We start from the raw sequence: 24,725 nt of genomic DNA on the forward strand, positions 1-24,725 counted from the left end.
ATTGAATCTAACGAAACAGTGACATATAATTATTCCGATAATAGTGACAAATAATAAAAACATTTAGTGGAACTCATATAAAAATTGCAATAAAGAGAAAGATCATATGAAAGCTGGATAAAATTAAAGTTAGAAAAAAAAAGAAAAGGGAAAGATATTATTATATATAGCTGAAAATTATATATCTAAAAACAAAATTACGGTGGAAAGGTAAGGAAATTAAGACAAGTGTAGAAAAGAAACAATACACAAAACAATAAATGAAAAATAAAAAAACTAGCAACTAAATATATAATGACACAATCAACAAAAAAGATGAAATATCAAAAATACTAGCAAGAAAAATAATAGAATCCACTTTTGGATTAAAAATATCTTAGCGATGGGATATGTTTTGGTCAGCTTATGTCTGACACGTAACCTCCTTCTCTGGTTAAGACGCTGCGATATAAAAAAAAACTTAAGTTCTAGAAAGTATAACCTTTTTTAGACATAAACGTCAAATTTTAGCGCGAAACAGCCATTAGTATATTTTTTACAGCTACTACATACATTTTATTACTACATAAAGTTGACGAGTTTGTAAAAATAACTCAAATGTAGGAAAACGATTTTTGATCTCTTATTAAACATTATTATTTGTGCAATAAAGTGGCGAATGAAACAAAAAAAAACTAGATATATATTATTGGACTAATGCTTCTTTAGACTATACTATCAAGTTTTAATGAAATGGTGAAATTATAATAAGAAACCAAATAGATTACATAATAATAAACCAAAGATTCTGAAATGCCATAATATCGGCTAAAGCGTACCCAGGAGCAGATACAACAAGTGACCACAATCTAGTTCTAGCAAACATGAAACTCAAGTTAAAAAAGTTAAAAACAACTGCCAAAACACCGAGAATCAATCTGAGAAAACTCAAAGAAACTGATATATACCAACAAATCAAAGAACAAGTGCACAAAGAAGTTTCGGAAGTAGAAAGGCAAAAGCAATTGACAACAACAGATAAATGGAGGAAAGTAGAGGAGATCTTGAGAAATATCACAAAACAAAAACTTCAAGAAGACACATCATCTAAAAATAAACAATGGATCACACAAGAGATAAAAGAACTGATAACGGAAATAAGGGCACACAAGAATAAAAACGAACAACAAAATTAATAAAAGTACAAAAAAATTAATAAAATAATCAGAAAATCAAAGAAGCTAAGGAACAGTGGCTATCAGAAAAGTGTGAAGAAAGAGAAAGGTTAGATAAACAACATGACAGTTTTAACATACACCGGAAAATCAAGAGACAGTTGGCATATACAAGAAGAAGGGTATCGGAAATATCATGGATAAAAATAACAAGATATTAACGGAATGTCCAGATAAAGAAACAGATGGGAAGAATACATAAAAGAGCTATTCGAAGACGACGACGAAATTGAGGAAGCGCTGAAACGTATAAAAAATGAGAAGGTCATGGGAACAAATGAAATACCTACAGAAATCATAGGAATATTAACAAAAAATCATATGGGCACACTAATAGAATTATTTAATGACATTTATTATACGGGAGAGATTCCGAAAGAATGGTTAATATCAATATTTATTCCAATACCCAAAAAATCAAACGCAATGAAGTGTGAAGAGCACAGGACAATTAGCTTGATGAATCATATTCTAAAAGTGTTCTTACGAGTGATACACGAACGTATCTATAAAAAGCTAGATGATAGAATAGCTGAAAACCAATTGGGATTCAGAGAAGGCTTTGGCACCAGAGAAGCATTATTTACTGTACAAACACTAATCGAACGATGTTGAGATGTCAATTGCGACGTATTCATATGTCTAGTCGACTTCGAAAAAGTTTTCAACAAAGCACAACACCGAAGAATGGCAAAAATACTGCAGAACACAGAATTAGATGACGAAGACATGAGAATCATTGCCAATCTATACCGATATCAAAAGCCATAATACTAATAGACCAACAAAAATCGAAAGAAATTTCTATAAATCGTGGAGTAAGACAAGGATGTGTGCTTTCTTCTTTACTTTTTAATATGTATTCAGAAGAATTGTTTAAAGCGGCATTAGAAGACGTAAATGAAGGTATATTTATTAACGGAGAACTTCTGAATAATCTTAAATACGCAGATGACACAATACTCCTTGAAGAAAAGAAACATGAGCTACTTTGGTCACATACTAAGAAACGAGAAATACGAATTGATGCGGCTGGTCATATAAGGGAAGGTGGAAGGCAAAAGAGGACCGGGAAGAAGACGCACGTCCTGGCTGAAGAATCTGAGACAATGGAGTGGAAAAACGTCAATAGAACTTTTCATAACGGCTGCAGATAGAGTCAAATGGGCCATGATGATTGCCAATATCCTTAGGGATGGAGTACCTTAAGAAGAAGAAGATCAAGTTTTGGTTCCGTGAATTTCGTATTGGCCGTATTAGGTGAACCACCTACTACACGGCCTTCCGAAGCAGTTACACCGTAAAATATGAAGAAAGTCCATGAAATGGACATAAATTGGCAGAGGTTGCAAGAATAAGTAAACAGCGCACTATTATAGTCATATTTTGAACGAAGTTTCGAATAAGAAAAAATTATCCTGCCGGTGAGAGTCGAGATTGCTGATCATTGGCCAAAAACGGTTCCATGACATCTCATAACACGACAATTATATACCTATTCGTAACGGTACAATTCGTAACAGCAACATTTAGTTTTTTAGCAAAATTATCATTACTGGATGTAGACAAAAATGCATTTTGCATACTTTTCTATACTAAAAATAGTGATACTTTTTTTAAGATTATTTTTTAAATCTATTTCACACATATTTTTGTATATATTTTTGTTAATATTATGACAACTACAATAATTTTTTTGTTTTGTTTTATTTTTTATACTGAATTATGACTTTAAAGTAAAAACTAAGTCTGAAAAATAATGCAACAAATAAAAACCACTTTAATACTGTTTACAGGACGGATCCAGGACCGATTATCGGGGAGGGGGAGGCATGAACTTTTTTTTGGGAGATACCAACTGCCATAAAGACATTCAAAACTTATCGTTAATAAAATATTGTTATTCGTTTAGCAACGAAATATTAGCAAATTTGAACCTAAAACCCCATGAAGTCCAACAAGTGCAAAGAAAGAAGTGTAGTTTAGTTTATGAAATTCTTCTTCTAGTGCCGTCTCTACTAATGAAGGTTAGCTATAACCATTGCAAATTCGTCTCTATTTTCTGTTTTTCTTAAGACCGTCTGTGTGTTTAACCCGGTCCAGTTGCAAATGTTTTTCAGCCAGGATATTTGTCGTCTACCAGGACCCTTTTTACTTCGATTTTACTCTTTATAATCAGCTGCAACAACTTTTACTTAAAATTTCTAAGTATGTGCCCCAAATATGCTGTCTTTTGCCTTTTGATGATGCTCAAAAGTTCTCTGTCTCTTCCCATTTTGTGCAACACCATTTCGTTTGTAATATAATCGGTCCATGGTATCTTCAAAATTCTCCTAAAAAGCCACATCTCAAAAGCTGCCAGTTTTCTCATTAAGTCAACATTAATAGTTCAGTCTTCGACACCATAAAGAAGAATATAGTGGATAAAACAGAAATTTCCTCATCTTCAAAAAGGCTGCTCTTGATTGCTCTATTCTTGAGCGAATTTTTGATTTCGGATTTAGATGTTTCGTAATCCAGACACCTAAGTATTTCATTTTGTCCACTTGCTCAATATTTTCATTTTTTATTTGGATCCTTGTAATGACTTTGCCCCTCTTACTAATAACCATGGTTATGAAATGTTATGTTATGTTTATGAAATTAAAGAAGCATAAATAAAAAGCGAATAATATTAGTTAAGTTTCGGGATTCGCGCGGGATGTCACTTTTTCCAGAATTTTGTTCCGCGGGAAGAGACGGGATAGCGATTTTTGCTGCGGACATGACAGCGATTTTTCTGCGGGTAAATAAATTTATTATTCGACTACCTCGACAAAAATAATGTTGGAAATTAACACTGACCAAAACAATGACAAAGAAAGCAATCTTACTAAAACTTTCTTCGCAGTTAGATCTTCTATCTTTCAAAGTTGACATGGTATTGCAAACAGAATTAGTCGCCAGGTTAGCATCAAGAAATTTTGTTTGTAGAAGACGGCTTGGTGACAATGTTAAGTTTAGTATGTCAATCAGTGACATCATTGGTACTAGAAACTCAAATATGCATAAAGAATGAACCAAAGTTGATGCAAGTGTAGCAGTCTTTTGATCCTTCCATGTTGATGTAAAATTGCCGATCTGAACTGGATTAGGCTTTCATAGCTCTCAACCCATCTTATTTCGCATAAACTTGTTAAATTTTTTCCGACTTTCAGTTTTAAAACTTCATTTCTCTTGGCTGATATGTTAAAAAATGACTGACTCCATTTTTCTCACTGAGTTTCTGATGGACGATACATTAATACAAGTTGAAAGGGAGTTGTTTAAAATATTATTTACGCAAGGATATCTAACTGCTTTTTTATTTCTGTTACTATAGCGACTGCTTCAGAACTAATTACGCTACTTAAGGGTTGTCCCTCTCGAAGGAACTTTTTAAAAAGGCCCTTTTAAAGGGACAGCTAAAAGAGTAGCAGTACTTTATTTAATTAAATTACAACGGACTTTAAATCAGAAATTCACAGTATTTAGAAGAAATTAATTAATTACGACCTGTCTGCAATTTATGTCGAAACTGCTGATCGGCTGGACTACTGAACTGCAATACCCCTGACAATCGGGGTTAATGTATCGCAATTCGCTACAACTGTCACACACAACGATTACAGTTTAGTACTATTTTTCCCAAGGCTTCTCCTGTCAGACGTTGTTCTTCTCCTCTTTCTTGATTATCACTAATTAGTTTCATGTTCTCATCGAACTTGACAAAGTCTTCACAAATGGTGTTATTGTGTAGGTGCTATTCTCGGGGGGGGGGGTGGGGGCATGGCCCCCATGGCCCCCTCTCTGGATACGCCCTTGTGTGTTTATCATAATAATCAATACAATTTATATTTCTTTTCAATTTATATATATTTCTTTATAAAATGTTTACTTAGAAAGTTGGGAATTTCTAATATGGTTATGTGCTTAAACCTTTTATATGCAAATTCAAGGAACAATAAAAGGGACAATTTTAAATTGTATTTCCTGTGACAAGTAGATTATTTCTATTGTAAGACACAATTTTCAAAATATATATCTCCACGAAATATTAAATGTGTTAAAAATAGTTATATTGATGATGGTTCATTAAATTGATAAACGTAATTTCAATTGGATGGTGTTATGTAAAAAAGAATTAACCCACACAAGTCTGATTTTGAAAATAAATAACTTGAAAATTGCTTGATCTGTTGCAAATCACATGTTTTAATATGGTATACCTAACTATGATACACCAAATGTTTACAAGTGTTTCAAATAATTTTAATCTTCTTCATCAATGTCGAAGTCTACAGTTCCTACTCCAAAACCATCATCATCACCAAAAAAGTCATCCTGTTCAGCTGTGCTTAAGAAATTATAAAATGCTTTTAAATCTTGTGGTACTAGCTTAAGCATTTCTTTGAGATCTTTAATTTTTCTTTGAATACTGGTTTTTTTCTTCTGCTATTTCTGGTTTCATGTAGTGTAAAGCAAGAAAAGCTCACTTTTTAACATTTAGATTTCATAAGTTTGGACCCATTCACTTTCTTTGAGTTACCTTTGCTGTTTGTGATACATTCCAACAGTTTGTCAATTGAAACCATTTCCCTTGTTTCTATTATGTTAACAACAATCTTTTCTCCTACATTCTTTCATAACGTTAATGTAGTCTACATCCGTGAATAAGACATGTTGGAACTTTAAAGATCGCTGACCATCCCCAAATTCTGAATCATTGAGCAGAAAAGTATGTCCTGGTAATAAGAATTGTAAAGTGCAATGCAATGTATGCGTCACTAAAAGTACTAGATTATTATTATGGCTTTGACCACTGAAACTGCGACCACAGAACCAAGCTTTTAACAGGTGGATTAACATGATCTTTTATGTACTTCCTTAAACAGGATCGCACCTCTTGGGTTCGTTTCCCAGCTTCATGTTCAAGCCAAACATTAAAAACCCAGTTTCCTGTGCTACCAACATGGATGCTAAGGTTGTACAAATTCAACTGCCGTTTTGTAATATGTTATTCCAGTCGGCAACTGAAAAAATGGGTCCTTTGGAGATCAAATGTTAAAGTTTCTAATTCAGGATTCTCTTTTGCAGATTGAGATCTTTTCTCATTTTTTTAAATAAACCTTCTGCCTTTTTAATATGTTTGGAATGTTTTAATTTTAGATTATATGCCGCTTCACCTATAAGGCCTTTTTCTTTGTTATTGGAATATGTTGCAGTTCATACGGGTGTCCTTTTTAGGTTTCTGGAAACGCAAATTCAGAATAGAAACATTTTTTGCAAACGGAAAAGCTAACTAGGTTATCACCGTCTTCTACACTGTTCTCATACAAATTTTACATTTTGTGTAAGTTCAGATTAGCGTTAAGATAATGCGATTATGTATCAACCCTACAGTAATGCTGCGCCATATACCTAGGAAAAGCTTAATATAATTGATGACTTTTGTTATTTTTTCATCAAGAAGTCTATTTAATTCCCCACTTTTTGATCCTCGTATTATTCACCAAATAACAGAAGATAACGACGATTCGATTCTATAGTTTCTATGAAACATTATATAAAAGTCAAGTTATTCTAGAGCTCATCGAACAACCAATACAAAAGGTACATAATGTAGGATCGGAGGATATATCAGATATATCACGAGAGGAAATTCAACATGCCCTCAAAAATATGAAAAATAATAGAGCTCCGGGGGAAGATGGTGTAGTCATTGAGACAATTAAACTAGGAGGTCCACTTTTGATGTCCCGAATCCAAACACTTTTTAATCTATGTCTGCATAGTGAAAACATTCCAAGTAAATGGAAGAATTCGGTTACAATCCTCCTCCACAAAAAAGGGGATAAATCAGATCTCGAAAACTATAGGCTAATTAGTTTGCTTAACCACCTATACAAGTTCTTTATTCGAATACTGACAAACAAATTAGAAGCAAAACTCGATTCCTATCAATCAGAAGAACAGGCAGGATTTCGAGCGGGACACGGAACAAACGACCATTTGCAATGCCTTAAAACTCTAGTTGAAAAGTCTATCGAATATAACAGACCCCTTGCTCTTATCTTTGTCGACTTCCACAAAGCATTTGACACAGTCGAAACAGTTGCTATCTTAAAAGCACTATCAGAATGCAGAATAGATCACAGGTATGCAAATATTATTCGAAATATATACGAAAATGCGACAACAAACGTTAACCTCCATTGCATGACTGAGAAGATAAAAATTGGCAGAGGGGTGCGGTAGGGAGATACCTTGTCGCCAAAACTATTTATAACAGTTATGGAGTACGCATTTAAACGGCTAGAGTGGGAATCAAAGGGTATTAGCATTTATGGAAAGATATTCAATCATCTCAGATATGCCGATGATATTGTTCTCATAACAGACAACTTAGGAGAAGCCAGAGTTATGCTACAACAACTACAGCAAGTAACCCAGAAAGTCGGTTTAAAAATAAACTATGGAAACACAAAAATGATGACCAATCTCGTCCCCAATGAGCTAATAGAAATCGAAAAGTCGCCCATAGAACTTGTGGAAAAATATGTGTATTTGGGTCACGAAATAAGGTTAACGCGAGATAACCAAACATACGAGCTACTCAGAAGAATAAGTCTGGGTTGGGCTGCATTCGGAAAAATGAGAGACGTATTTAAAACAAATATACCGATCCATTTAAAAAGAAAAGCTTTTAACCAGTGCTTTCTACCAGTCCTCACATACAGAGCAGAAACCTTAACTCTCACAAAAACATCAGCCGAAAAATTGAGAGGGACACAACGAAAGATGGAGAGATCAATGCTTGGAATAAACTTAAGCAATAGAATAAGAAACGAGGAAGTTCGTAGACGAACCGGAGTGGAAGACATTATCGAACATATTACAAGGCAAAAATGGAGATGGGCAGGACATGTTGCAAGAATGAAAGACGACAGTTGGACAAAAAATTGCTTGAGTGGAGACCACGGGCTGACAAGCGAAGCCGAGGAAGACCCCCAACGCGATTGACCGACGACCTCAAAAAAATCGTGACCAATTGGATAGCAGAGGCGCAGAACAGAAGCAGATGGAAAAGTCTAGAGGAGGCCTATGTTCAACAATGGACAACTCAGGGCTGATTGATGATGATGATGATGATGATGAACGACGATTCTCCAATATGCTGTTTAGCTGTTATTAAGTCCAATGTGAGTTAATACATGATGTTAAGTGTTTATTTTAACTGACTATGCGTTTAGTGGTTTTTAGCGTGAATTCGTGGTTAAACGTTTTTTGCGTAAATCCAGGTTGATTAATCACAGATTGTGGGTTAAAATTTCACTTACATCACTCTTTTAAATACTGATGTGACTTAAATCAGTTTGTGATTTTTGTGATTAGGTTAACTTAATTTTTAATGTTTTGTGGTTTAACTCCTTTTTGCATAACATCATCCAATTGCAGTTGTAATAAAAGTTAGTTACCACATTAACAAAATAAACAAAATCATTCGTTTTGACGTTACGAATTATACCGTTACTAATGGTCATAGTTACGAAGTGTCGATGTTATGAAGTGTCGCCGTTATGAATTAATGGCGTTACGAATTGTCCGTTACCATTTGTCGGATTACGAACTATTCGCATTAGGATATGTCACGACCAAAAACACACAATCGTGTGACCACTTCTCAGCAGTGTTTCGATCATATGAAGTGCAAAAGAGTGGCTCAATTGATTGAAAAGGTTATTTTCACTGTATTTTGGGAATGCAAAGGCATGCTTTTAATTGACTATCTTGAAAAAGGTTAAACTATCACTAGCCACTATATTAATGTACATTATTGGACAAATTATGGTAGGAACTCGCTGTTTCTAAAAAGTGTTTCTCTAAGATCATGCACCGGCCCACAAAAGCCTTATGTCGATAGCAAAAATTTATGAGTTGGGGATCGCATTACTTTCTCATTTGAAACGTATTTTCAGAAACGTATTATTCGGACGACATAAAGAAGTTAAAAATTCGCTGGAATCCTTGTATTTAGCTAAAAGGAGACTACAACATGCTTTTCATTTCAAAGGAGTTTACTTATCAAACCATCAAAAGAGAAAATAAACCATAACAACAAATAATGACCACGATTAACTACACTATGGCAATGGAAGCAGATATAATATTAAAAACACATTACCAAATTCCGTTAACCGACGAACGCAGAGTTTTAAGGATAATAATGTTGCATTTTCTTATATCTAAAGAATCGTTTGACGCCAATAAAACATTGGCATGAACAAAGGACCTTCCTAAATTGCTTGTATAAAGTTGTTGTAACTTAGTACTATCCTATAAACTAATATTCAAGCATGTAACAATAAAACACTGAAAACTTTGTTTTCAAAACTTCCACAAATTTTTATTTTAAATTATTATCACTACAGCTGTTTCGGCTGATTGCCTTTCTCAAGTGATCTGTTTTTGTCATGGGTTTACACTTTATAGTCTCTAATGAAATAAGTTGAGGAGGGGAGAACTGTTTGTCTCAAGCTGGTCATTCAGAATTATATCTGTGTTTTTTAATTTGTTGATCTCCATAGATTCTAACAAAGATAGCTTAAGGCCTTTATTTTGAATGTGTAGAATTTTAAATTCGTCATCAAAAGAATGATTATGATCTAAAAGGTGAAGTGCGTATGTAGAATCTGTTTTTCTATTATTGAAAGCCCTTTTATGTTCTGCTATTCGTTTATTAAAATTTCTACCTGTTTGACCAATGTAAGTTTTTGGGCAGTCGCCACATTTAAGTTTGTACACACCACTGTGTAAGTGTTTTTTATGTTGGCTCTTATTGTTTTTAATATATTTGCCTAGGTTATTATTTGTTCTGAAAGCTGGTGTTATTCCTTTCTTTTTTATGTGTTTGGCTATTTTTGTTGATATTTTGCCTGTATATGTAATCGAGCAGAAGGTACTGGGTTTTTTCTCTGGTGGTGGAAATACTAAGTTCAGGGCTTTCTTGTGTAGTTTTTGATTTAACATTTTATTAATTGTTTGTTCGTTGTATCCATTGTTTACTGCTATTTGTTTAATGATATTTAATTCTGTCTCAAAATTGTATTTTGACATAGGAATTGCTGTTAATCTATGTAACATACTATGATAGGCTGCCAGTTTATGTTGTGTGGGATGGGATGATGAATTGTGAATAGTCGTGTCAGTATGGGTAGGTTTATGAAATATGGAGAAGTCATGTTTGTTTTTAAGTCTGGTAATTTTTAAATCTAAAAAATTTTTAGATTGATTTTGTTCTGTTTCTATTGTAAATTCAATATGACTATGAAGAGAATTAATATAAGATAGAAATTGGTCGAGTTGCCTGTTAGTTCCTGTGAAACATACCAGTACGTCGTCTACGTATCTCCACCAATATAAAAACTGTTTGAATATGGGATGTTTTGAAATCTTTGTCTCTAGATGATCCATAAAAATATCTGATAACAATGGGCTTAAAGGATTGCCCATTATAAGTCCTGCACTGTTATTTGTATATAATTCATTATTAAATTCAAAGTAGTCCTGGTTTATGCAAACTTCAAGAAGATGTAAAATTTCAGATGTAATGATTGGATTTGTATTATTTTGGTCTAAAAGGTTTTTTACTAGAATAAAAGTTTCTGTTGGAGGGATACTAGGAAAAAGATTTTTTACGTCAAATGAAATTAATCTGGAGTTGTTAGGTAACTGAAAATGTTGTATTTTATTAACTAGCTCTATTGTATTTTTTATGGTAAATTTAGGTAAAAATTTAGTGTGTTCTAAAATAATCTCTAACAGTTTTTTTGAAAGTTTATATGACGGAGCTGTATAAAAAGACACTACCGGTCTTATTGGGTGATGCGGTTTGTGTAGTTTAATGAAAGAGTATAATTTAGGAGGCTGTGGGTTCATGATACTGAGGTATTTCTGTTCTATTGGATTTACTATTGATTTTGAATTTTCTAACGCTAGCTTAATTTGTTTTTGATACTTTTCTGTTGGATCTTTGTGTAACGTTTTAATGTTTTGATTATTTAAAAATTCTATTGTTTTGTTATTATATTCTATTTTATCTATAGCAATAGTAGTGTTACCTTTGTCTGCTTTTGTAAACACTATGTTGTTTTCTATTGATTTATTTTTAATTGAAATGGCTGTTTTATTCTCTTTGTAACAGGAATTTTTGGTTTCACTACACACATCTGTAATAGATTTTGCAATTATACTTTTTTCGATATTGTTAGCAGTTTTGTTTAATGCTACTTCACATTCTACACCTAAATATTCTAAAGTTTTCTGATTATTATGTTGGGGCAAGTTGTGTTTAAATCCTTTCTCTAAAAGTTGTATCTCGCTATTACTAAATTTAGTATCTGTTAAATTTATAAATCTATTGAAAAAATTATGGTTCGAAAAACTTTTTGTATAATGAATATTGGGTTTTTTACTATTGCAAATTAAATTATTTAGTTTTTTACACTGTGTATTGAATTTTTTATCTATTACATTATCTATATTAATTCTCACGTTAGAATCTAGGATATCAAATTCTATATTATTTAATCTATAATTTAATTCTGAGTGACATACCTTAAGATAAACAGCTATGATATCTCGCTTCTTGTATTGGTATTTTCTGTCGTCTTTCAGCCATCTGGTCTGGCCGTGATGTATCCCTTTTTGTGCGGCGGGGCTGTGGTTCTTGGTTTTTAACTGAATATACTTCGGGAACACTTTATTTTGTAAACACATATTTAAAAAACCAGATGTTTTGTGTCGCCAGTCTACGTTTCAAAAGTAATCTTGAAAACAATATGGTCAAAAGTCCTGTACTGACTTCTTTTAAATAATTGATGGATTCGACCGTTACTTGATGGAAATTCATTTTATGTAACAATAAAACACTGAAAACTTTGTTTTCAAAACTTCCACAAATTTTTATTTTAAATTATTATCACTACAGCTGTTTCGGCTGATTGCCTTTCTCAAGTGATCTGTTTTTGTCATGGGTTTACACTTTATAGTCTCTAATGAAATAAGTTGAGGAGGGGAGAACTGTTTGTCTCAAGCTGGTCATTCAGAATTATATCTGTGTTTTTTAATTTGTTGATCTCCATAGATTCTAACAAAGATAGCTTAAGGCCTTTATTTTGAATGTGTAGAATTTTAAATTCGTCATCAAAAGAATGATTATGATCTAGAAGGTGAAGTGCGTATGTAGAATCTGTTTTTCTATTATTGAAAGCCCTTTTAAGCTATCTTTGTTAGAATCTATGGAGATCAACAAATTAAAAAACACAGATATAATGAAGATGGCTGAAAGACGACAGAAAATACCAATACAAGAAGCGAGATATCATAGCTGTTTATCTTAAGGTATGTCACTCAGAATTAAATTATAGATTAAATAATATAGAATTTGATATCCTAGATTCTAACGTGAGAATTAATATAGATAATGTAATAGATAAAAAATTCAATACACAGTGTAAAAAACTAAATAATTTAATTTGCAATAGTAAAAAACCCAATATTCATTATACAAAAAGTTTTTCGAACCATAATTTTTTCAATAGATTTATAAATTTAACAGATACTAAATTTAGTAATAGCGAGATACAACTTTTAGAGAAAGGATTTAAACACAACTTGCCCCAACATAATAATCAGAAAACTTTAGAATATTTAGGTGTAGAATGTGAAGTAGCATTAAACAAAACTGCTAACAATATCGAAAAAAGTATAATTGCAAAATCTATTACAGATGTGTGTAGTGAAACCAAAAATTCCTGTTACAAAGAGAATAAAACAGCCATTTCAATTAAAAATAAATCAATAGAAAACAACATAGTGTTTACAAAAGCAGACAAAGGTAACACTACTATTGCTATAGATAAAATAGAATATAATAACAAAACAATAGAATTTTTAAATAATCAAAACATTAAAACGTTACACAAAGATCCAACAGAAAAGTATCAAAAACAAATTAAGCTAGCGTTAGAAAATTCAAAATCAATAGTAAATCCAATAGAACAGAAATACCTCAGTATCATGAACCCACAGCCTCCTAAATTATACTCTTTCATTAAACTACACAAACCGCATCACCCAATAAGACCGGTAGTGTCTTTTTATACAGCTCCGTCATATAAACTTTCAAAAAAACTGTTAGAGATTATTTTAGAACACACTAAATTTTTACCTAAATTTACCATAAAAAATACAATAGAGCTAGTTAATAAAATACAACATTTTCAGTTACCTAACAACTCCAGATTAATTTCATTTGACGTAAAAAATCTTTTTCCTAGTATCCCTCCAACAGAAACTTTTATTCTAGTAAAAAACCTTTTAGACCAAAATAATACAAATCCAATCATTACATCTGAAATTTTACATCTTCTTGAAGTTTGCATAAACCAGGACTACTTTGAATTTAATAATGAATTATATACAAATAACAGTGCAGGACTTATAATGGGCAATCCTTTAAGCCCATTGTTATCAGATATTTTTATGGATCATCTAGAGACAAAGATTTCAAAACATCCCATATTCAAACAGTTTTTATATTGGTGGAGATACGTAGACGACGTACTGGTATGTTTCACAGGAACTAACAGGCAACTCGACCAATTTCTATCTTATATTAATTCTCTTCATAGTCATATTGAATTTACAATAGAAACAGAACAAAATCAATCCATAAATTTTTTAGATTTAAAAATTACCAGACTTAAAAACAAACATGACTTCTCCATATTTCATAAACCTACCCATACTGACACGACTATTCACAATTCATCATCCCATCCCACACAACATAAACTGGCAGCCTATCATAGTATGTTACATAGATTAACAGCAATTCCTATGTCAAAATACAATTTTGAGACAGAATTAAATATCATTAAACAAATAGCAGTAAACAATGGATACAACGAACAAACAATTAATAAAATGTTAAATCAAAAACTACACAAGAAAGCCCTGAACTTAGTATTTCCACCACCAGAGAAAAAACCCAGTACCTTCTGCTCGATTACATATACAGGCAAAATATCAACAAAAATAGCCAAACACATAAAAAAGAAAGGAATAACACCAGCTTTCAGAACAAATAATAACCTAGGCAAATATATTAAAAACAATAAGAGCCAACATAAAAAACACTTACACAGTAGTGTGTACAAACTTAAATGTGGCGACTGCCCAAAAACTTACATTGGTCAAACAGGTAGAAATTTTAATAAACGAATAGCAGAACATAAAAGGGCTTTCAATAATAGAAAAACAGATTCTACATACGCACTTCACCTTCTAGATCATAATCATTCTTTTGATGACGAATTTAAAATTCTACACATTCAAAATAAAGGCCTTAAGCTATCTTTGTTAGAATCTATGGAGATCAACAAATTAAAAAACACAGATATAATTCTGAATGACCAGCTTGAGACAAACAGTTCTCCCCTCCTCAACTTATTTCATTAGAGACTATAAAGTGTAAACCCATGACAAAAACAGATCACTTGAGAAAGGCAATCAGCCGAAACAGCTGTAGTGATAATAATTTAAAATAAAAATTTGTGGAAGTTTTGAAAACAAAGTTTTCAGTGTTTTATTGTTACATAAAATGAATTTCCATCAAGTAACGGTCGAATCCATCAATTAATATTCAAGCATTTCTACTTTTAATAAACAGCCGATAATCCAAAAGTTAGAAATAGCTGTAGTAGATCCCGTAGTTTCTCAATACAGAATTTACAACAAAAGAAACTTCCTTTTTAACATTTGATTCTAGGAACCAGCTCCAGTAGTTATGATCGGTATGGTAATAAAAGAATAGTTACCGGATATTTTGATTCACAAGGAAAGTACCATGCTGCCAAGAATCCAAGTAAGCATATATTTACATAAGAGTAGTTCTTAGGTTTATTATTCATATTGGGTAAGGTTTTTTCTTTATAATATCTCATATATCATCCTATAAATACATCAATTCTGCAGCTGCTGTTTTCGCTTACGCCAATAGTTTTAAGAGCAAAAATTTTTTATAATGCTTCCCAAAAATAATCATTTTTATTTTTTTTTTGCTACCAAGTTAGATTTAATATAACACGAGTACATTTTTTTTATTCTGAGGTACCATTATCTGTAGTATTTTATTGTATTGTAATATACCTCATGTTTCGACACCAAAAAAACGTCAATTTAGATTATACTGATGCTCATGGTTGTGGTCATACTTCATGGCTTCGGTTGTGTTTCCTGTAAGTATACTGAGGTTTTACGTATTAACATTGGAAGAAGTGGGAGTAAAAGAATTCGCTGATACTTTGACTTCTACTGTTAAATTTGGAACTAGATTTTATTATTTCTTTAAAATCAACGTTTCGGCAGGTAATCCTTGCCTTTGACGAGATTCTAAAATGTACAAGAATTGATAATAAGATGTTATTGTAGAACATATAATATCTTACGAACACGTAAAACGAAGCACTAACATTAATGAACGAACACAGAGTAAAAACTGATATCTGATGTACCATTGCTTACTGTCATTAATTATGTTTACATAGTTGTATCTTTGGTGTTGTTGTCAAAAGAGGTAAAGTATAGATATGTTACAACTTTAAGATTGTTACTATTTAAATCAGCACTTTCAATGCTCTGGGTAGCAATGGAAAACAAGGAATAAATAAAAAAATATATAAAAGTAGTACAACAGCTTTTCAAAAATATGACGATAAACATAAAACTAGAAACAAACTAGAGAAATTCCTATTAGTAAGGGTCTAAAGCAAAGCTGCTGCGTAGCACCTCCACTCTTCAAAATTCTTTAGTGTGGAGAAGAAAATGCTGCAATATAGGCATATTAATCGAAGACGAGAGATTGTATACGATACAATACGAGAGGCTCTGAAGACGAGAGCGATATAGACTATATGCTCAGAAAACTGGAGGAGGAGTAAACCAAGTGGGGCTTTACAATTAATATATAAAGAACCGAGTAATTAGTTACAGGAGAAAAATCAGAAAGCCTACAAATTGAAATGGGAACTATAAAATCAGCTGAACCCTTCAAATACTTGGTTAAAATAACATCAAAAGCAGGGAATAACGAAGAAATACATTCTAGGATTGGCCAAGCAAGATCTGCCACTAGAGAAAAAATAAGGCAATGGAAATGGTTATTGCAGACGACGTTGCCGGCACACTAGACTTAAAAGTGTAAGTATTTGTGGGAACGAATTCTGGATTGAAGCAGTTGACTAGGTTGCCCAATATAGACACCTTCCAGTAAATACAAGGTATCTCGTAAACAACATGTGGTTTTTTAAGTTTTGGAGTTTTTGTTTTTAGTTTTTAGTTTTAGTTTAAATATTTATTTAAAAGGTTGTTGCCTTTATGTTGTACAGATAAACCGTTTATATATGGATGAGTTGTATAGATACTCTTGGTACTGTTGATTTTATTGTTATTGATATTATTGTAAAATTTATTTAGTCTTGATTTAAAAACCGTTTCGATTAGATATTCCGGATATGCATTACTTAAGAGGGCATGTTTTGCTTTTTTTTATTGCAGTTGGTCTATATTCTGGATCTGTTCGTTTTATAGATCTATCAGCAAAACCTTTATTTACAGAATTCTTATGGGAGAATGGATGATGCGATTAAACATATATGAATCCATAAATATATGTTTCAGGACCAAAATTTTCAGTAAAGTAGAATGTTTTCTACTGTTTGTAAGGATTGATTTCAGTTCGTAAAATCTAGCTTATCATACCTCAATATTCTTCCTCTAAAAAATTAGGAACAATTTTCACAAATCAGTATGGAAACTTTTTTTCTTATTAATCTAATATACCTATGTGTTTGTCGTTTTGTTTATCATTCTATTATGATCCGTTATGATTTGTTATGATTAAAACAATGATACAAAACTTAATATATTATCTGTATTAGTCATTTTAATATATTTGATGAATATTTTTCTATATTTTTCTAAATAAAACTAAATATCTAAATGTGTCTCCCCATGAATACGCCTTTTTTTTGTAATCAAAATTAATACATATTCTACAGTATATTAATTAATGATTGTACAATTTTACAGGCGAAATCATCTTTAACAAAACTTTCGTGATTGAAAGTAGCACGTCCTTCCCTATAGACATCTCCTCTGGCGAATCTCACACATTTAGCAGTAACCTCAACGATTTAGGCTCAGGATTCACCGTTCAAACCATCAACTTAGGCGGAGGAGAAAATCTAAATTCAAGAACACGCGAAGAATCCTACAGAGGCAGCGGAGGCCAGTCTTCCAACTTCGGTGGAAGTTCCAACTATAGAGGAAACTCTAATTATGGGGGAAGTTCGGGCTATGGACTCAGTTCAAACTATGGAGGAAGTGCAAGCAGCTCGAATTATGGACAAGGTTCGTCTACTTATGGACAAAGTTCAGGACAAAGCACATCCAGTCGTGGACAGGGTTCAGGAGCTGGAGGATATAGAAGAGAATGGTCTGCGGAAGGCGGTTCCTTTACCAGCGGCAAGCTTCCTACGACTTACTTCCACAACTCAGTTGAAGATGACGTTCAGAACGATGCTCCACGAAGGCATTCAAGAACGAAAAGGCAAATATTGACTGATATTGATCCCTATGCTAACATACAAGCTCTAATTAAGTGCAATGCTACCAAATGTATATACATTAGGTGCGTTGTTGGAGCTTTGGATAGAGACAAGGATGTCTATATTGCTTTGAGGTCCAGACTGAATGTCAGAGCACTTAGAGAAGTAAGTATTACATAATACACATGACATATATGACAAAAAATACAATTTTTCTGAGTTTGAATATTTTACATATTTTTAGCTTTCTGGTGGTGACCAAGCTATAAAACTATCATCCATGATGGTAGGGTCGATCACAGACTTACCATACGTGGGAGCAATAGAAAAACAGAAACAAGTACTGAAGAAATATGAAATATTTACTGAAATACCTGCCAAAGAAACAGAGATTGTTCCAGAAGTAGCCCCATTATGGATTTATATCGTATCAGCGGTGGCTGGAATTGTGATGTTATTACTTCTTATATGGCTGTTAAGCAAGGTAAGCCTTAAACGATGAAATAAGTCTTTATGATGCCAAATGCTTTTTATATTTTAACATTTCTCTAACTTAGTCTTGTTTCCATAAAAATGTTGCTTATAAGTTAACTTAAAAAAAAATACTTAAATAATTTCTAAGAGCAGAATAAGAAAATATAAGCTATCAATGGTTCGCTGAAGTATGATTATTAGTATGATTATTTTATCAAAATTATTTTTAGTAATTGTTTCTTAATGAATGTAAAATACACTGCTCAATCTTTTGAATTAGATGTTTTGATTATCCCTATAAATTTTGTTTTAAAATTTGTTTTCGTAATTTTTTTGTATAATGTCACAATTTAAAATTTACTTGCTACCCAGTACTTTTTTACCCAAGGCCTCTTCGACCTTCAACTTTATCCATTAAGATGCCATTCAGGAGATTATTTTTGTTATTTCGTAGAATATGGTCCAATTATAAGACCTTGCACTGCTTAACGAGATTTAAAAATTTTTTTTACATTAACTCTTCTTAGAACCTCATCATTAGTTCCATGGTCTCCCATAAAAGATCTCACTTTATGTAACTATATCAAAACCCAGATTTTAAGGGTTATAGAACTTCGTGCTGAAGGAGTTATTTATCAATTCTAGCCATTGTTAGTCGGAGAGTCGGACAATACCAGGTACCAGTTGAAAAAATCGTCATATTTGAAATAATTTTCGGAATAATTTTGTAGTTTTATAGAAACTTACAAAGAAACTTCTTTAGCTTCATTTGACATTTTCATATTTCCAAAAAATATTTTTTTACGAGGGTAGTATGTTCCAAGAATCGAGGATTTGTAAGCTTCCGTGGAACATCAACATCGCCGGCATGTAGGAACCACTTGCACTCATACAAATCTCTACAGTAATTAAGGTACCACTTTCAGCAGATAAGAGAGCTTCATTTTGTCTTTTGCCTCTCATAGAAATTACCTTGGATTGCTTATTTGTCACAGTGGTTATTCTTGTCTCGTCGGTATTTTATATGGACTCAGGTAGAGTCCGTTAACTTTTGAAAAAGAATTTCTACTTTTCTCAACCGAAGCTTTGGGTGTCTAGCCAAAAACGAGTAGAACCATGGTTTGCCGACCATTATTACAAAATTATATTGTAAATTATTTCTTACAGCTAGTTCATATGCAAGATCTTTAACTTCAGTCAAAGTAAACCCAAACAATTTTATAAAGGGTTTATATCTGCCCAAGCCTAAAACATAGAAATTCAAAATATATTTTTTAACAGTTATTCATTTGTAAATGTTACCTACCTTTTTTAGTGGCATTGTCTACAGAGCATGCACTTCTTGCTTCTTTCACACGATCTTTTAATGTCGATTGTAGGATGTTAAAAGATTTTGATGCTTTGCTGTTGATACTGATACCCGATTCTAAAACGTGCATAACTGCCCGGTTTATGTAATATTATAGATGCGACGTGCGGTGCCCTCGAAGGCCCTTTTTAAGATTCGGGCACCGTTATAAATAATATACGCTATTTCTGTTATAATATAAGAGTGGTACATCCCACAATTGCCCTTGAATATACAAGTGCAGTTTTCTGCGTTCCTTAACTACATTCTACATATAGGACTATTGCGTCTCAGAATCATACATAACGAAGCCAGTGGATACTGTAATGAAATTTATTTAACTGCTCTGTCTTTATTTAATTTATAATGTCTTTATTAATTTATTATATTGTTCTTATTAAAAAGCACGATAATTTATATAAGTTTATTAACCACTAATTATTACATAATTTATTATAGGCGAACGTAACAAATTCGCGAGCGCGGGTTCAGAATTAACTGTTCCTTCCAAATAAAATGTCCTTTATATATGCCATTGCCTTTACGCTAGAATCATCGAACAGCCTTCTCGATTAGCGGCGAAATTATAACGGTAAGGCAAACGGGTATTTTTACATCGGCTCGACCGTTTCTGGAAGGTCCCTTCAGGTAAATTTCTGCCGGCTAATAGAATACTCTCGTAAAATCTAAAAACAGAACACATTAGTCATAGTATTTACGGTTATTTTAGGCCAGGATAATTATCGTAACATTGCCCCCCTCTTAAAAGATGGTTCCTCCTGGAACCTTGTCGGGACTGAAACCGGAACTGTATGCTGGTATCGGCAACTGGACCCTCTTTTACAACTTCCAGTTGTATAAAAATGACAAGGGACGGTTTTCTCTCCGCACCAGTAACTATGCGGATTGCAACAGACTAACACCTGGACTTCGGTGTCTTTAAAGATCTCCTCCACCATATTTCGGATAACCCTCCAATCTAATTGGCGGCACTCCAACTTTGGCATGGCTAACTTTTGCACGTCGGACTCTAGTACGTGCTCTCTCAATTGAAGTAAGGCTTCCCACACATCTCGGTAGGTAGGTTGGTCACGGGCAGTGTCTTTTGTTACCAGGTAGAAAAGGTAACGTGATGCATCTTGGAGTTTCAAGGTTTTACCGGGAGCTGGCACCTGGCATTGAAGTTCTGCAACTCGACCAAACTTCCTTCGAAAGACGGATGCCAACCCTGGTGCGTCTTTGATACTGGCCGGGATGGTAAGGGCCAGCGAGTAGTCATCGGGGAGCGCGAGTAGATCTTGCTTTTCTTCAGTGGTAACACCATGTCTTGCTTTACCGGTACCTCCATAGGCACCCATGAATTCCTCAAACGTGAGGTCAGACACGTCTTGGACTTGGTTTACTTCCACTTCTTCATCTACGTCGTGGTCACCTTCGAAAGACGCCAGCCGGTTATGGTGTACTATCATCGGCTTTCCCCTCGGAATCTTGCTTATTCGGTAGATGACATCGTTGATCTTCTCCATGATGAGGTATGGACCTTCCCAAAACTGCTGCAATTTGGGAGAACAACCTTTTCGCTTCTTGGGATTATACAGCCATACTTTGTCGTTCTTCTTAAAGCAACCCTTTTCGGCTTGTGTATCGTACCGTTTCTTCATTCGGTCGCTAGCGATCTGAAGGTGGGAACGGACCAACTCATGTACATCGTCCATTCTTCTTCGTAATTCGATCACATAATCTTCACCTGCTACATCTTCTCCAGGTCGACACCCAAATTCTAGATCACAAGGTAGTCGCATTTCGCGTCCGAATAGGACTCTGGCTGGTGTCTGGCCCGTTGATTCGTTAACAGCAGATCTGTAGGCCATTGTGAAGAACGGAAGGTATTGGTCCCAGTCTCGCTGATGATCGGACACCATCTTTGTCAAATACTTGCCAACTGTCCTATTCATTCGTTCTACCATACCATCCGATTGCGGATGATACGCGGTAGTTCTTGTTTTCTTCATGCCTAGTCTATCACATATTCCTTGGAATAGATCACTTTCAAAGTTCCTGCCTTGGTCACTATGGATCTCCAAAGGCACTCCAAATCGGCTGATATATTCTTGGATCAACTTATCTGCAACGGTGGCGGCCTTCTGGTCTGGAAGTGCATAAATCTCGACCCACTTAGTGAAGTAATCCATTACTACCAACATGTACTTGCCCCCATTTTCACTTTCTGGAAATGGCCCTGCAATGTCCAAAGCTATTCTTTCAAACGGGCTTCCAACATTATATTGTCTCATAGGAGCTCTCCTTTTCCGGTGAGGCCCGCTACTCGTAGCACAAATAGTACATTTCTTACACCAGTCTTTTACGTCGTCGGAACTGTTCATCCAATAAAACCGTTCCCGAATTCGCTGAAGGGTTTTCCTTACACCAAAATGCCCTCCCGATGGACTGTCGTGTAACTGACGAAGTACTTCGGCTATTCTGCTCTTTGGGATCACCAACTGTCTTCTTTTCTCTGAACCGTCATCATTTTCCAGGACTCGTTTGAGCAAGCCATCTTCGATGATAAATGAGTCCCACTGGGCCCAATACGTCTTAACTACTGAGCATAGGTTTGATATTTCCTGCCAAGGTGGTCGACGGTTTTCCTCTTTCCATTTTCGGATTTTCTGTATAACTGGATCTCTCTCTTGTTCTTCCCTTATCTTAGTAGGCGTCCAGTCGTCGTTGACAATCGTCGTTCTTAGCACTGCTGCTTCCTTGGATTCCGTTTTGTTGCAGTGGGAACACTCTGCGGGGCATGGCCTTCTGGAAAGAGAATCAGCATTTCTGTGGCTAACTCCGGCTCGGTGCTCAATCTTAAAATCGTATTCTTGGAGTCGTTCGATCCACCTGGCTATCTGACCCTCTGGATTCTTAAACTGCATCAACCACTTAAGGGCGGCATGGTCGGTTCAGATTAAAAACTTCCTTCCATAGAGGTATTGATAGAAGTGCTCTACTGATTTAACTACTGCTAGAAGTTCTCTTCTCGTGACGCAATAATTCCGCTCAGGTTTTGAAAGAATTTTACTAAAATATCCGAGGACTCGTTCCTGTCCTCCTTGAATCTGAGACAGCACTCCTCCAATTCCCACATTACTTGCATCCGTATCTAAGCTGAACTCTCCTTCTGGCAGTGGATACCCCAAAATTGGTGCTGTTATTAAATGCTTTTTCAACGTTTCAAAGGCATTTTGGCAGTCTATATCCCAGCGGTATTCTCTTGCTTCCTCTGTAAGTCGCGTTAATGGCTTAGCGATATCTGCAAACTTCTTAATAAACCTCCGGTAGTAAGTACATAGTCCAAGAAAACTTCTCACTTGATGTTTGTCAGTTGGTTTTGGCCATTCCTTAATGGAATCGATTTTTCCCTTATCCACGGCCACTCCTTCTTTACTGACTATATGACCCAGATAATTGACTTTACCTTGAAATAGCTGGCACTTCTTGGGGTTTAGCATCAATTGGGCAGCTTTAAGTCGATTAAAAACGTTTTCTAAATTCCTCAAATGATCTTCGAATGTCTCCCCCAAGACGATTATGTCATCTAAATAAACCAGGCATGTTTTCCAAGATAACCCTCTCAACACATTTTCCATAAGCCTCTCAAATGTCGCAGGAGCATTACAAAGTCCAAATGGCATAACGTTGAATTGCCACAATCCAGATCCTGTGGTGAAGGCTGTCTTTTCTTTATCGACTGGGTCCATTTCTACCTGCCAGTATCCAGACTTCAAATCTAAAGTAGAAAACAATTTACTTCCAGCCAATGTGTCCAATGTGTCATCGATCCGAGGCAGAGGATAACTATCTTTCTTGGTAACGTTGTTCAGCAAACGGTAATCCACACAGAACCTCGTCGTTCCGTCTTTCTTCTTAACCAGGACCACCGGAGAGACCCATGGACTCGTAGAAGGTTCTATTACCCCGTCTTTCTTCATTTCCTGAACAATCGTTTCAGCTTCCTCTCTCTTCGCCTGTGGTAATCGTCGAGCTGTTTGACGAATTGGCTTAGCATTACCAGTATCAATTTTATGCTTAACAACGGTAGTTCTTCCCGTCTTTCCTCCTTTCGGTACGAAAATATCACGATACTGCCGAAGAAATTCCCTTAATTTCCTTTTCTCCATCTGATTTAGAGACTGTCCTGCAACTGCAACCATTTGGTCGAATTTGTCGTTGGAATTATCAGATGTTGTCGCCTGACGAATTATGGATGTCACAGGTACACAAGTTCCTACTTTTGTCTCTTTCTTTATGGTCACTGGGTAGTCGTTGACATTGATAAGTCTCACAGGAATTTCTTTAGCCGAAGTCACCAATTCCTTTCCAATTATGATTCCACGGCCAACCTCATCGTCGTGGTTCCAAGGCTCCATCATAACAGGTCTCCCTTCGTCTACAATTCCCTGTAGTCGCGCTACTATGATCGTTTCGCTTCTCGCAGGCACGACTGTATCTTCTGTAATGGCTGCTTGCACAGTGTTGTCATTATGTGGATGGAGAAATACCTCCTCGTTGCCAACTTTGATTACCTTATTCTTAAAATCCAATTGGAATCCATGCATATTCATTACGTCCATTCCTAATATAACATCCTCTTCGATGTCAGCAACTATAACAGTATGGACAAACTTTTCTGCCCCAATTCCCAATTGTACCTGGATTTCTCCATGAATGTTGGCATTTTCACCTGTAGCGGTCCGAAGTCGTAACCTCGTTGGTAACAGTTTCTTTCGGCTGTTTATAACTGTCGGGCGTATAATGGTTCTGGTCGCTCCGGTATCCACCAACAACGTATGTCTTTTACCATTTATTTCTCCATCTACATATACACTATCTTCACGACATTTCAAAGAAGCTATTAGTATAAGAGGGTCTTTGGAAAAGTTCCGGGTCGAAGCTGCTCCCCTAAAGCCGACTCGTTCTGGTTTTTCCGATGGTGAGTTTCTTGAT

The 24,725-nt window shown here is 34.6% G+C and overlaps 1 protein-coding gene across 3 annotated transcripts in view; it reads left to right on the top strand.

Annotated features, from left to right (window-relative positions):
- Positions 1–24,725, top strand: part of if (integrin subunit alpha inflated) — a 460,319-nt gene that overhangs the window by 429,251 nt on the left and 6,343 nt on the right. For 2 of the 3 annotated variants that reach the window (XM_072526897.1, XM_072526898.1), the window contains 3 exons: positions 15,067–15,162; positions 17,388–18,070; positions 18,150–18,389. In XM_072526897.1, the coding sequence (XP_072382998.1) occupies positions 15,067–15,162; positions 17,388–18,070; positions 18,150–18,389 (1,019 nt within the window). The remainder of the gene's footprint in view (positions 1–15,066; positions 15,163–17,387; positions 18,071–18,149; positions 18,390–24,725) is intronic. The other variant, XM_072526899.1, reaches the window with a different exon arrangement.

Source organism: Diabrotica undecimpunctata, chromosome 3 (assembly GCF_040954645.1).
Source record: "Diabrotica undecimpunctata isolate CICGRU chromosome 3, icDiaUnde3, whole genome shotgun sequence".
Lineage (NCBI taxonomy): Eukaryota > Metazoa > Arthropoda > Insecta > Coleoptera > Chrysomelidae > Diabrotica > Diabrotica undecimpunctata.